Source organism: Stomoxys calcitrans, chromosome 5 (assembly GCF_963082655.1).
Source record: "Stomoxys calcitrans chromosome 5, idStoCalc2.1, whole genome shotgun sequence".
Lineage (NCBI taxonomy): Eukaryota > Metazoa > Arthropoda > Insecta > Diptera > Muscidae > Stomoxys > Stomoxys calcitrans.
The window spans coordinates 86,598,200-86,612,817 of NC_081556.1; the positions used below are offsets into that span (position 1 = coordinate 86,598,200).

Genomic DNA, 14,618 nt, shown 5'->3' on the forward strand with positions numbered 1-14,618 from the left:
GGGGATTTAGAACGCGTGTTATGCATTGGGTATATACTGCAGTTGTCAGACCTTTTATGCTATATGGTGTTGTGGTCTAGTGGACGGCGCTTTAAAAATCCACCTACTGCTAAATACTTAACCGGATCCAAAGAATGGCTTGTTTGTGCATCACAGCCGCACTAAGGACGATACCATCTGATGCACTGAATTTTATGCTAGATCTTTTGCCTCTGGATATTGTGGCTGCCGTGAGGTTAAGGGAGCTTTCTCATTGGTCATGTGGCGGCTACGGACACTGTGTTATCCTTGATACAATATCCGATGTTCCAAGCAGTGTGGATTACACCCTGAGCCGCTTTTTGATAAAAATTACTGTACCACTATTGCTGATAGAACCGATTGGAACTACGATATCCCTGGTAACAGAAGTTATATAGACTTCTATACGGATGGTTCCAAAGTAAACGACCAGGTGGGCTCTGGCGTGTACTCTAAAGATCTAGAGCTGGTCATATCGAAGAGGTTACCCAACCACTACAGTGTGTATCAAGCAGAGATCCTTGCAATTAAGGAAGTGGTGGAATGGCTAACATATAGTTTCATCACGACGATTGGCATAAATATCTTTTCATACAACTAAGATAACTAAAGCGGACGAGCTTATGAGACTAGGAACTACCTTACATACTCCAGGGGCACGGGAATCTGTGGGTATTCCTCTAGCTAGGTTTTCAGGACCAGGCCCGAAGGGCAACGAATGATATATGGTCACAAAGAAGGGGCAGTGAGCATCCCAAAACTATGTGGCCTCATCTAGACTTGAAGAGAAGAGATAACAGATCACTGTCTAATCGGAAAACATGCTGATAGACTGAAGGTTGCCAGCAACGACTTTTGCAGAAGCTGTAGGGACATCGAGAAAGAGGAGACTATAGAACACCTTCTGTGTGTGTCCCGCAATAGCAGTAAAAAAAGAGTTCCACTTTAGGTTCTCATTTCTTTGAGAACCTGTCTGATCAGCTCTAACCAGAACATTCGCAAGGGCTTTTTAAAGCGATGTGGATGGTTCAACGGTAGGAACAAGGACGAATTTTCCTTCTTCTGTTCCTGTGGTATCACAATGGACGAAAACGTCTAAGTGAGTCTGATGGCAGACTGCCACTTAAACCTAACCCATCCTCTCCAAATGCTGGCGACATTTGTGAGCTACTATGCCACTTGAAAAAATGGTATGGCCCCATGTAAAAACTTCTCCCCAAAAAGGTGTCGCACTGCGGCACGCCGTTTGGACTCGGCTATAAAAAGAAGACCCCTTATCATTGAACTTAAACTGTTGGCGTATCCCCCGATGGTAGATGTTATAAAAACGAAAGGTGCAAAAATGCGAAGAAAAATGGTGAACGAAGGATATTTCTGGGTTTGTTTGTAAAAAAAAGCAAGTAACATTAAAAGAAACGAGCGCACAACGAAGCGATTACAGGCTTAAGGCGGAGTAACATACTATAAGCATGCATTAAAAATGGAACTCTGCAAACAAATCCCACAAAAGCGACGTGCAAAAGTTAAAGAATTTTCAACTTTGACGATTGAACTCGAGACATTGTGTGTTAATTTTTTTTTAAATTTTGCACTTCGCTTTTGTTGGATTTGTTTGCAGAGTTGCATTGGTAATGCCTTATTAATGCGCGCACATAGTAAGTAACTTCATCTTTAGGTGTATGTTAATAGTGGCATGCGGCGGATTAGAATTGGCACCCTCTTTTCAAGCTAAAGCCTGGTACTGACTTCGACATTTCGATCGGACAACTGTCAAAACGCATTAAAAAATGGTGACAAGAAAAATGTGAACACATTCCGTAGAAGTGGTACTGCAAAATAGAAGTGATACTTCGCACAGTGGGACAGAATCGAAAAAAAAATATATAAATAGAGATATCTTAATGAATCTATCAGAATTTTGCAAATAAAAGTGTATTTAAAAACTCAAAAATATATATTGCCCGAATTTTTGACAAAATCCCCAAAATACACATTTCGGACAAAGATGATTTCAAAATTGGCTGTGAAGGCTAAAAATATTATTTGGTGCAAATCATTTTTTGTGTGTGTTTTGGGGAGATATGAATTGAAAAAGAAAGCATAACCCAAAGGGGAGATTTGGGCTTTGCATTTTTCCCCCAATTTTTTAATAGAAAATATCCTATTTAAAGTATATATTGCACCCGTTAAGTTGGCATATCTCGTTTAAACTTCTCTAAAAACACAACCTCTTCACAAAACACAAAGAAAACGTTAATGTATAATACCAATAAACACTACTCTCTCTTTCCCTCCCTCCAACCCTTAACTTTCCTAATTGCCAACGCAATGCACTGCATATATAGGGGACATCCCATGTGTGTTGGTTACGTGAAAAAAAAAAATAAAGACTAATCAATAAAAATACTTTTTTGGACCAAAAATGCAAATCGTTCCGCTTTTTCACATTTTTTACTTCCAAACTGTATAACTTATGGGATGTTGACGCATACTGTAGCAATGTCATTGTAAATTAGGGGACCAATCCAAATCATGCATCAAAATGAAGATCGAACCACAAATGTCTTCGTAGATCGAAAAATAAGAAGCCAATCCCAGCCAATATTTAAAAAAAAAATTAATATCCCCGAAATTAGTGGGTAATTGTATACCTCATGCGGACTTTTCTGTAGGTATTTTTGAGCATTATCCAGCAAAACAATAATTTTGGAAATCGGACCACAAATGAAGATTTGGCAGCCCGAAGAATTTTTCGATATCCCGAGGTGACCAAATTTAGGGCCAAATAATGGCGCCCGGACCATCTAAGGCCACATGATCTCAAAAGCACCTTAGCTCTAACCAGAAATGGTCTGTAGGTCGGTTTTTAAGGTTTTCGACTGTCAAAAAGTTGTAAACGTCATATACTTGTATAAAACGTATAAAAGGTAGTAAACGTCATAAATCTCGAAATTGCTCCACTTCTTGTTTAGATTCGATCATTGCTATAGCATTCGATGTTGCTATAGCATCTATACAAATTTGTCAAAATAATAAATTAGATAAAGTTTTTATTTTGAATCTACTTATAATCAGCGCTCTACCTTCCGGAGCAGTTTACCAACTTAAGATATTCACAAATGCCGCAAGTATGTATTTAACCCTTAACAGAATGAGCGCTCTGAGGAGCATCGCGTTGAAAAATGTAACTCTGCAAACAAATGTTAAAAAAGCAACTCGTAAAAATTATATGATTTTTAACTTTGACGACCAAAAACCACTACTTCAAGTGTGGCAACATCGAATAATGCTCGGTTTCAAGCGTCAAAGTTGAAAATTTTTAACTTTTCCGCGTTGCTTTTATAGAATTTGAGTGCAGAGTCGCATTTTTGCATAGCAACGCTCAAAACCAAAGCTCAACGCGCTCATTCTGTTTCGGCCTTTTGTGAGGGAGAATAACAGCAAAGAAAAGGGTGTTGATGTTCTCGTCGGGATAGGAAGTCAGACGTTATAGTAGCATGTTCTAACCTATGCACCAGTGTTGCCATCTTCATAAATTCACAAAAGTTTAAACTAATTGTACGATTTCTTGTTATTTGAAGTTTTTTTTTGGCTAGGTTTATGAAGATTTTTGACGTATGTATTATACGTCGGAAATGTATGTCATATACGTCGGAGTTTCCGACAGACCACCCTGGCTCTAACCATTTGAAATTTCAAAGACATATGTCTATCCGTTCTCAAATGGCATATTTTTTTAGATTTTTTTTTTTCGTTTCTATCCCCTGTGCGTCGCTGCGTAATTGCGCGTGAACTGGTTCACAAAAACTCTGTTTCAATGTAGTTGCTATTTTTGTGTCGTTGTATAATTTTTTTTGTGTTATGTCGTCCAATACAATGCGGCATATTTCGCAATCAATTAATAGACAATTTTCTTGAATAAAGTGAATAAAGTCAGTACTAGGCTTAAACGAGCAAAAAAGGTTGGACTACACGAATACTTGAAGCTTTAAAGTGAAGTTAAACAAATAGATATGGAATGGTGAGCTGAAATCTAAACTACTGTCTTCTTTTTTGTTTCGTTTACAGACTCAAACTTAATTGACGCTATTAAAAAAGTAATTAATGTAATGAAACTTGAATTAAATTCATAATATATGTATTTAGTATTAACTGAAACATAAATTGATACAAAACAATGTCCATTTACAGAAAAGTGAACGGAGGAATATACACTACACCTTAAAAATGTTGAAAAAGGCTAATTGCTTTTATTTATTTAGTCAATTAAGTATGCGGTTTTGGCTTCATTGGGGCTAAAAATGCTATCCCTCCATAAATTTGTTTAGAAAAATAAAACAACAGTATAATTTTTTGTTAGTTTCCAATTTTTTAAATACATATATTTTTAATTCATAAAGTTTTCATTACAAAAATTAACTTCAGTCGCTATCAAATATATCCATTTTTTTAAACTGGAAATGTAAATAATTTTTATTCATTTGGTTGGGCTTTTTCATATCATTGTTAATAACATCAAAAATAAAATTAACAGCTATATTCACTGTGGTCATGGTCTATGTAAACTGTATTTTCGTTATGTTCCAACTTTCTATTAAGCTTCTCATTTCTAATTGCCTGCGGTCTTGTCATTGGATCATCTAGCGGAACATTGGCCAACTGATTTACATCACTCGGCATGATGTCTGGCGATGTATGAACTACAAATTCAAATACGGAACGCAGAATGTTTTTGATTAGTCCGGCAACACCAGTGACGAACCACATGCTAATAAATGGTAATGCAGCCAATAAAAAGCGAGCCAAAAAGAAACCATCATAACGAATCCATTTCGAGAGTTTCGAAGCGTGAATATCCAAAAAATTTTGATTTGCCACAAGAATGTATTGAGACGAAAAATGACAGAAGAAGTTAAGCAACTTTAATCCGGGTAACCATATGTGACGTACGCCAACATCAGTGGCATACAAAATTAGGGCCAGTTCAGCAATAAAAACCAAAAGCCGTTGAGGTCTTTGCAACTTTCGTGGCCACAGCGGTCGCATTTTTGAGAGTACACATAATATGGAGAAAACAAAAAGGCTTGAAGCGGAATTAGGGACAAGCATAGGCGATTTCGAATAAGCCAATGCAATAAAACTAATACGATACAGATGAATTATCAATCCAAGGCTAAGAATGACGAATGATTCAATTGCTCGTTCAAAAGTAAGGTCGCGAAATGTTGCAAACATTTTGGAGATTTTGTACAAAGGCGTTAGTTTTTGGAAAAAACAAGAAATTTTTATAAAGAAATCTGATATTTACAGTTCTTGCGAGAATACGCCCTGAATAAAATTAAAGTCAGAAAAAAAAACAAAATTTTGTTTTTTCAAAAAAAAAAAAAAAAAAAAACGGCCCCCTATGCTTTAATATCTTTTTTAGTATAGCATATAGAGAAATATTTTTTTTTTTGATGTCCTCTATAAACGTATTGTATTTTTGTTGTTGTTGTAGCAGTGTGTTGTACGCTAAGACCGCAGCCCTTGCCGATGAAGGACTGTCATGACATTTGGATTTGTTTGAAACTTGTTGACAAATTTCTAATTTAACTATTTTTCATTATTAATTTATCGAACATAATCAATTCGGACCACCTGTTTGAAAGACGGACTTCTCACCTTTCAACCGTTGCAGTTTTATAGCCAAAAAACTGTAAAAACTCATCAAAATTTTGCGTTGCCATATGGCAACACCAGGGCGATACGAGTTAAATTAAGGCCGGTACTCAGTTCTAGCGAAATTATCGTTTCAATCGGAAGTACATTGCTTGGGTTGTTTTATTTACCATTTAACGGATTTGCTATGGATTATGGATAAATTAAACGCTCTTCCCACCAAACGCTTTGTACTTTAATGTTGGCAGCACTGCCACACATCCGAAAAAATCAAATATCAACAAAACAAACAAAAATAAGTAATTTTAATTTTTAATGTTTTCCGGAGTTTAAAACTAATATTTTATTAAAGTCCTAAGCAAATTGCCATTCCAGAACGTTTAATCGTTGAATAAATATGTTGCGTTCTTCCTCTTTTAGTTTTGTCATTCAAATTGGAATGATGAAACCTTATGTTTTAATAAACGGCGATAAAATTAGCCGTTTAACTAATCGGGGATAGCATTTCTCCCCATACAAACTAAGCGCGAAAATCAGCTTATTGGCTAAATAAAACACCCCTGGTATATGCAAATTTGCCCATGAACACTCCATTAAGAAACGGTTTGCCCCTACATTGAAGCGAAGTTTTCGGTTTGCTTTGTAATACAGCTTCATTGGAGAAAAACTAATGCCTTGATAACTTTTTTTGCACTATGTAATGTATTTTTTTGCACATAACGCTTTATATATAATAAATACAACAAATAGATTAATCAAACGAATGTATAGTATTTGTCACCATATGTTTGCTAGTGAAAATTTCGCTAGAGCTGCGTACCGTCCTTAACAAATTCTTTGGTTTGGGATTTACAAAACTAGGTAATGTTAGCTAAAGGTAATATATAATATACTTTGCTTCCAACTATTTGACATAACGAACCGAACAGTCAAAAAGTAGCTCAGCAAATTTTAAAACGAGTAGAATGTAGTAAATTCCCTTCCTAATTTTGTTTGCGTGCAATTACACCAACCATGTTCAAGCCACGTATGACTTTCGGTATCATAACGGGTCACATAGGACTACAGGCGGCGCACTTATGCAGAGTAGGTGCGTCAAAAGATATCACGGCAAGGACTAACTATGAGTAAACACAGGTTGGAACTTTGACTTACGATCGATGTGGAATTACACCAACGTAAGCCACGTATGGCTTTCGGTATCATAATGGGTCACATAGGACTACGGGCGCACTTATGCAGAATAGGTGCGTCAAAAGATATTACGGCAAGGACTAACACACAGATTGGAACTTTGATCTACGATCAGTGTAGTATTTTCGTTCTCATGAGAAGCTCAGCTGAGAGCTACCGGACACGTCCACAGGTTGTGCGTAGTTCCATACTACGCTCATTTATACAGCGAAGCTGCAACTACAGTCGCGAATAATCAGCGGTATCAAATGGAAGTCCCAGTCAGGGGACCTGCTATTGCTTAAATGATACTCGAAGTGGCCTATGATACTCGAAGTGGCCTATGATACTCGAAGTGGCGCTATAAAATAACCAACGACCATCATGTTTCCGCGACTATCGGTCCCATGGACCGACACACAATTGCCCACCTATGGAAACTCGACAAGGATCGAATGCAAAACTGGCATGCAGGAAAAATGATGAGACGTTGGAACATTTCCTATGTCAATGGCTTGCTTTCGAAGCTAACAAACTGTGGCAGTTGGTTGCGGATACAGACTTGAAGCAACTTATGGTCATAGAATGGAAAATGATTAAGGATTTGGCGAACATTACTCGATTCCTGATATAGAACTCTTCGGGGAAACTGGCCTCTGTGTATATTCATAATGACATGGGCGGATTATAATCCGCACCGTCTTTTCAATTTAACCTAACCTGCCCAATCCATAAGTTTATGGAAGTAACTTAATTCAATTTACATAATGCCATAGTGACTTAGGCAAATTTATTGTGAGGAAAGTTCAGAATCCCACAAACGTTATGTTGACTTGCAGAAATGATTTGGAAAAATCAATTAGCAAAAACAAAGCGATTTATAAGTGGAAATCCTTAATACCTTATATTTACAGTGGGATAACGCAATTCATGATGTACATAGTTAACGGGGTGATTCTGCATTATTTAACGTGTCTTTTGAATGGGTTAGGGGCTTCTAACAAATAAAAGCCTGTTGTTGTGGTAGCAGTTTGCACCTCAAAACCTATAAAAGTTGCACCAACAGATTACTGATTTATCCAAGGGATTAAAAATCTATATAGGCATTAGAAAAACTTTCCAAGTTACAATTTGTATTAACCAAATTGAGGCCCGCCAGGCCCAAAAACAACCAGAAGTCAAGAAAAAAAATCGTTTGTCGCTTGCGTTGTGCGGCGCAAATGCATACCCAAAACATTTGGAAAAAGAAAAACAAAAAGAATTCAAAACATTTGTACAATTGATCAGAAAATAAGCCTATGAAACAGTAAAAGTAAATTAAAACTACATAGAGGATATAAAACTAGATTTGTTCAAGAGCTAAATTAGGAAAACAGCAAATCAAAGTATGTGTAAAAATACATTCCTAGACCGAGAATGAAGGATAAGACTAAATTATGTTTTTAATAAAAGTGTCGTTTTTAGATATAAGTTTGTTGTGTGTGTATATGTGTAACATAGTCCATCGTATGTTGTTTTTCTTTTTTTTTTGTCAATACGAGACATAGAATGTGTGTTGTATATCTTTTGTTCCTTAACTTTTCTCTCTTACAAGATAATTTGTTTACTGTTTTAGGTAGTTTTTTATGTTGTGAATTTATTTAGTACGAAAATGAGTCCAACGTACCATTTTTTGGTGGCATATATATGCCTCTTTGATTACCACCGCCATTACCATTCATCGTCGACGTTGCACCTGGTTGTTGTGCATTTTGCTTGGCAATCGGGCGACGCTTGGCCAATGGTAAATCATCGTCTGAGTCACTAAGGGTTAGATCAACCTAAAACGTGTATATAGACGGTGTCGTTAAGAATTTCCCACAAATGTTGGTAACTATAAACTTACGGTCTCACTATTTGTAGTTGAAGAAGGTTGCTCAGTTGCAGTTATTGTGACAGAAGCAGGAGCCGCCTTCACTGGTTTAACATCCTCTGTGGTGATTAATTCTACAAAAGAATTCATTGAATTAATAAAATTATTAATTAATTGTTATTGTATATTAGAAGTAATTATATTGAATTTATAACTTGCTATATCGTACAACGTCAATTATTTGCGGCTTATTAAAGTCAACTCAGTAAAATACGGTAGACATTAAGTGTGTTGGCGTTGTCGCCGCGTATGATGATGAGAACGTGGAATTTCGCAGTTAGGGAAATTCCCCTGCACTCATAGAGTAATAATTAAGAAAGCTCTACGTCTACCTTTAAAGCTATATGGTGCTGTGGTCTGAAAGACGGCGGTCCAAAAGCCAGCTACCGTTCAATACACAATACACCGGATCCAAATGATAGCTTAATTGTGCATCAAAGTCGCATCGAGGACCATTATAGAATGCATTGCATTTAATGCTGCAGATAATGCCTCAGGACATTGTTGCTGGACAAATCGTTATGAGAATAAGGGAGCTTTATTTTTGCTCACGCAGCAGTTACGGGCAATAAATTATTCTTGATACAATACAAGATATTGCAGGTAGTATGGATTGTCTGAGCAGCTATTTGATAAAAAGTACTATACCGTTATAGCTAGTAGAGTCGATTGGAGCTCTAGTATCTCTGGCAATAAAAGGTTGTTGTTGTTGTTGTGGCCACATTTTCACGGGGAGGTGGCGACCCTCGTAAAGCTCCTGTGTGTGAGCAAGATCGTTCCGGTCTAAAGGATCGATCGCCATTAGAACAAGGTGGCCATTGTTTATTTAAATGCGCCAATAACTCGCCCTGTCATATCAACCCAGTAGCTTGCAGCTAAGATTCTCGTGCTAACAATGAACACCACACAGAGCTTCAATCAGCAGTATCGAGAGGAGATTCTCAGTGAAAGATCGGGTGGCACCGGCTTTTGCTCAGTGCCTATGATGTTCGATATAATGCAGCCTTCAAATAACCCATGACCACCCAGTTCTCGCGTCGATCGGTTGTTTGGACCGGAACAATCTTGCTCACCTAAAGGAGGATCGCCACCTCCACATGAAAATGTGGCTACAACAACAACAATAACAGATATCCACCGCCCAGAAGCCTCAAGGTGGTTCTTCATGATATAGAGCGAGAGTTTCCGCTGTGCAAGGGAGAACCTCTAGATCAAGCGTGACTGGACGATAGATGTGTGTCGTGAGTTGTTGTCACGCATGAATTGTCACGTGATTCGTGAATGATGTGGCTACAACAACATAGTTTGTACCAAGCAATAAAATAAGTGGTGCTCTTGACTAGCATAGATCTCTCAATAAGATGTCGCACATCTCTCAATGAAATTCATAAGTTTTGCATTTCGTGTCATAGGAGATATGCCGGGGAATTGTAGAGGAGCTACCTTACGAATTCGAAGACACGTAAGCTAATTATTTCAAATAAGCTCAAGGGACGACAAATGCCCAAGATTTGGGCGCTGTGAACGCTTTAAGATTATCTATATGCTAAAAAGTAACCTCGAAGAAGTTCAAGTCAGGAATTTTGTGCTTCTTACAAAATCCTTAATTGTTCTACGTCCTGTGTAGCCGCGATATCCAGGCAATAACATGTTTCAACGTCTCAGCATCTTCCCTACATGCTATCATTTTCCGCACCGCAGAATATGTCGTATTGCTTTTGTCCCGTAATTCCATTAAGGACAAAGGAAAACTTCTGACCGATTCAAATCTAAGCTCAATTATAAGGGAACTCGTTTTTATGCCCGAGTCCGGACGGCGTGACGCAGTGGTATGGTACCTCACAAATGTCGCCAGCATTAAAAGGGGATCAGAACCATTGAATTTTTTCTGTAATAATACCGAAAATTATACTGCTCTACTTCTTACTCTCGTTCAGTAATAGACTCTTCTTCACCTTTTTTGGATAACGCAATAGGATTTTCGCCGTCCTACCGACCTTTTCATATATCCACAATGCCGCAAGGCATATGCGATCGTCGCCCTCGCCCTTAACTCAGATACTACCAAGTACAGCTAAATTCTCAATTTTAAACGATTTTTAATCGATATTAAAAGAGGCAAAGCACATACTGTATCAATGCCCGATATTATTGAATATCGATACTATTATACACGATATGACAAGGCGAACTATTGGCGGCGATCGGTTCTATGGACCACAAGAAGCTTGCTCACCTAGAGTTTGACGATGATCGTTACCTTCGCATAATATTCGGTATCAAGTGGAGAGTCTCAGAGACACGCCGGCGACACTGGTTCTTGTCTAATTACTGAGTGCCTATGGCACTCCATATGATAAGTTGGATTATTGGCGACTTTAAATAACCAAATGCCATCACGTTTCCGCTCACTTATAGGAGCTTGACAAGCATTGCTATCTCTATATAAAAATATGTTGCTGAAAAACGGAATAATATTTTTCTCGGAATAGTTCTATCGAACTCTTACTGACTTAACTAGTACTTGTGAATCAACAAACTTTCGTCTAACTGATGGAAGATCGACCACAACAGAGCAAGCATTACGGACCTTATTGCCTCCGAATAAAGTGATACTCGCCCAATGTAATGAAAGTATCCCCAACCTCATCTAATTGTAAATTGGTAGTATCTTCAAGGGAGAGAGAGAGATACATCAAGACCTTAAGGTACAACAACAGCCAAAACAACGTTGAAAATCGCAAAACCGTTAACATGGAACTGTATTTTCAATTTACATTTTTTTTTTGAATAGTTACCTATATCATCCGAAATAACTTCAACTTTTTCCACGGGTTTAGTCGGGGTGTCCAAGACTTGTCCTTCATTTCGTAGACTATGAGTACTCCACGAACCATCTTTGTGTAGTTGTATTTCAGTATCGTCTGGTTTAAGGAGATTTGACGCCAACACTTCTTGGAAGTAGCTGAAACATTAATGAACATAAGTGCAAATTACGTACAAGAGGCAGGCAGGCATCTAATTACCCATCAATAACAAGATTATCATAAACAGCAGGTTTATCGCACACTGGACAATTCCATGTGGGTTTGCGTTCATTCATTTGCAGGTAGAGACTTGCATCGAAACATTGCAAATGTGAGCATGTTGAAGCACGACATGGTATGGACATCTTCATTTTACCCAAAGGACAATTCAAAGAGACCTTCAGCATTGTGGTGGCAATTTCACAATCAGCATCTTCAGTCAGTTTCTCTTTGACTGAATGAATCGATCAAAAAGGTCATAAATTAATTAAAATGGTAAAATTTACAGAATCGTCTTCGTTGTGAAACTTACTTAAACCTCTGGTATAATCCGCAGGTTTAACGCCTTTCTGTTTCATTCTTTGCAACAACTGGGCCGAAGTCAACTTTTTAACTAAATATACAGCAATGCAGTAGCCTCGTGTGTAGTCGGGACACCACTGTACCGTTATCGTATTGGTGACTGTGGGTGAAAGTTTAACATTTGATGTAACATTAACTGGCCTGGGTGGTCGCTTAGGTTCCACATTTGGACGATTAGTTGGAATGACATTCTGCAATAACATCACCATTTTCATATTAGGGATCCATTTTGAAGTCTACTCTCCCTACTTACCGGCAGTTGACACAGTTTGTTATTGACCTTAACACTAACACTCGGTGGAAAACAGTCCTCTTGATCACAGGATGTTTCTAGCAAACAAAATCTCAATTGCACTTGTATGGCGTGTTCGATTTTCGAGCTGTTGCGTATGTCACGATTCGATGCGATATCTGTAGCTTGTGTTGGCGTCAGTGTGAAATAAAATGGAACTTCTTGTATGCGTTGGGCATTGCGTGGTACCAGCGAGGATGGTTTAATCAAAGTGCCCAGAACATCATAAAATGCAAGCTTTTTTAAACGTACATCCGGGTGTATAGGCATCTGTGTGGGTATGGCGTGCATAAATGGCACCACATTGTTGCCCTGTGGGACACCAGGTTGCATACCAGCTACGTTTGCTGGATTTAATATTTGTTGTGCACCGCCCACAGGAGCGCCGGAAGCTGCAGCAATCATACCTGCATGTGTTTGCATGTGCATTGGTGTATGCATTCTTTTAGGGTCTGGAGGGCCAAACTGATTGGACTGCTGTTCAACTCTGGAAATTCAAATAAAAATAAAGTAAGTCTTTCTTAGAAAAATATACATATAAAAATTATACTTACATAGATTGTGTATAGACTTCGCGAATTTTTGGAGCTACTAAATCGAACTTGGTGCGCAGCAAAGCTATTATACTTCTTTGGTAATCTACTTTTCGTCCCGCAAAGGAAATATTCAAATATGATAGTATCTTTTGTAGTTCAACCACACGAAGAAGACTTAGCATCTCCTCACATTCCTGAAAATAAACAAAATACGAAAAATATTTAATATATATATACAAACATACGTAATTGTATTGTTGCCTCGGTGTATAGTACGAGTTGTCAACGTTAAAGAATTAAAGAATTTTTTTAAGTATGGTTGCAAAAATGCGCTTTTTACAGCACATCTCAGATTTTGCTGAAACAAATCTGAAATCCGTTTTTTTGGGATAGAGGCCGATGGTAGAGTTTAGACCCCTGGTAAAAATAGTGTACTTCATTTTGTGATATCCGAGAGGGGGGCGGAGCCACTCCCACAATTTTCAAAAAACGAGAAATTTTTTATGCGCCCTTATGGTAAAAAACTTTGGGTTCAATTAACCGTGGGGAACGCCCTACCCCATAACCCACCTAATGAACATGTTTACCGATTGGGTCAATATGGGTATCAAATGAAAGGTATTAAAGCGTAGAGTACGAACTAGATATAACAAATTGACCCTAAAAAACGAAACTAATTGGAAGTATATAACGAAACTTATATAAAAATTTGGAGTCTATTCCCATGTGGTTCGCCCCAACCCAAAAACACCCCTAAACGGACATGTAGGCCGGTCGGGACAGTATTGGATTCAAACGAAATGTACTTGAGAGCAAAACACGAAACTATATATATTCCCAGGTGGTACGCCCACTACAAAATTATGCCCTTTTTAAAGAAATTGGAAATATGTTGACATTTTTAATATAGAAGTAATAAAGTACAATTACAACATACTAATACCCATATGCCCATGGCAGCCAGTTGTACGTACCGGATTGACCCGATGGAGGTCTTCATCGGCAAGGGCTGCTGCCCGTATTCACAAAACTTTATGCAGCTTTAATGCATTAAGTTTTGTGAATATGGAGATAAATAAATAGGTTGGGTTGAAAATAGGATGCAGATATTAATCCGCCCCACGCCACTATGGACATACACCTAAGCCAGTAATCGGCCCTATAAAGAACCTCTAAAAAGAAAATATTAAGTTAGGAATTCCATGCTACTTACAAAATCCTTAATTGTTTTCAATACCACTCCCCTAAGTTGGTTCATGTCTGATATTGTGTCTCCACCTAAGTACCGGTATCTGTTGTACGCGAAAGCCGGGCAATGACAAAGGAAATGCTCCAACGTCTCATCATCATCCCCGCATGCCCTACACATGCTATCACTTGCCGCACGGACTTTACATAAGTGAGCACGTAGTCCTATGTGTCCCGTTATGATACCTGACCTCCTTTTTGCTTCCTTTCAGTAATAGCCTCATCTTCTCACGATCTGCATCCCCCATAGGATTTTCGCCGTCCTACCGACCGTTTCGCTTTTCCACAATGTTGCATGCGCATTCGTCGCCCACTCCCTTAACTCGGACTGCGTCGACCCGAAAGACTTCGGTTTAACCAAGTTTATTGACGGCAGTCCTCTGGCCTTC

At 38.2% G+C, this 14,618-nt stretch overlaps 1 protein-coding gene across 9 annotated transcripts in view; it reads right to left on the reverse strand.

The window, feature by feature from the left end:
- LOC106085267 (E3 SUMO-protein ligase PIAS2) overlaps positions 1-14,618 on the reverse strand; it is a 38,344-nt gene that overhangs the window by 14,128 nt on the left and 9,598 nt on the right. For all 9 annotated transcript variants that reach the window (XR_009398270.1, XM_013249437.2, XM_013249440.2 and 6 more), the window contains 7 exons: positions 13,000-13,175; positions 12,407-12,932; positions 12,104-12,344; positions 11,791-12,025; positions 11,563-11,729; positions 8,738-8,838; positions 8,519-8,672 (listed from right to left, as the gene is read on the reverse strand). Coding sequence is in view for 8 of the 9 variants with exons in the window: in XM_013249437.2 (XP_013104891.2) it covers positions 8,519-8,672; positions 8,738-8,838; positions 11,563-11,729; positions 11,791-12,025; positions 12,104-12,344; positions 12,407-12,932; positions 13,000-13,175 (1,600 nt within the window). In the remaining variant the exon portion in view is untranslated. The remainder of the gene's footprint in view (positions 1-8,518; positions 8,673-8,737; positions 8,839-11,562; positions 11,730-11,790; positions 12,026-12,103; positions 12,345-12,406; positions 12,933-12,999; positions 13,176-14,618) is intronic.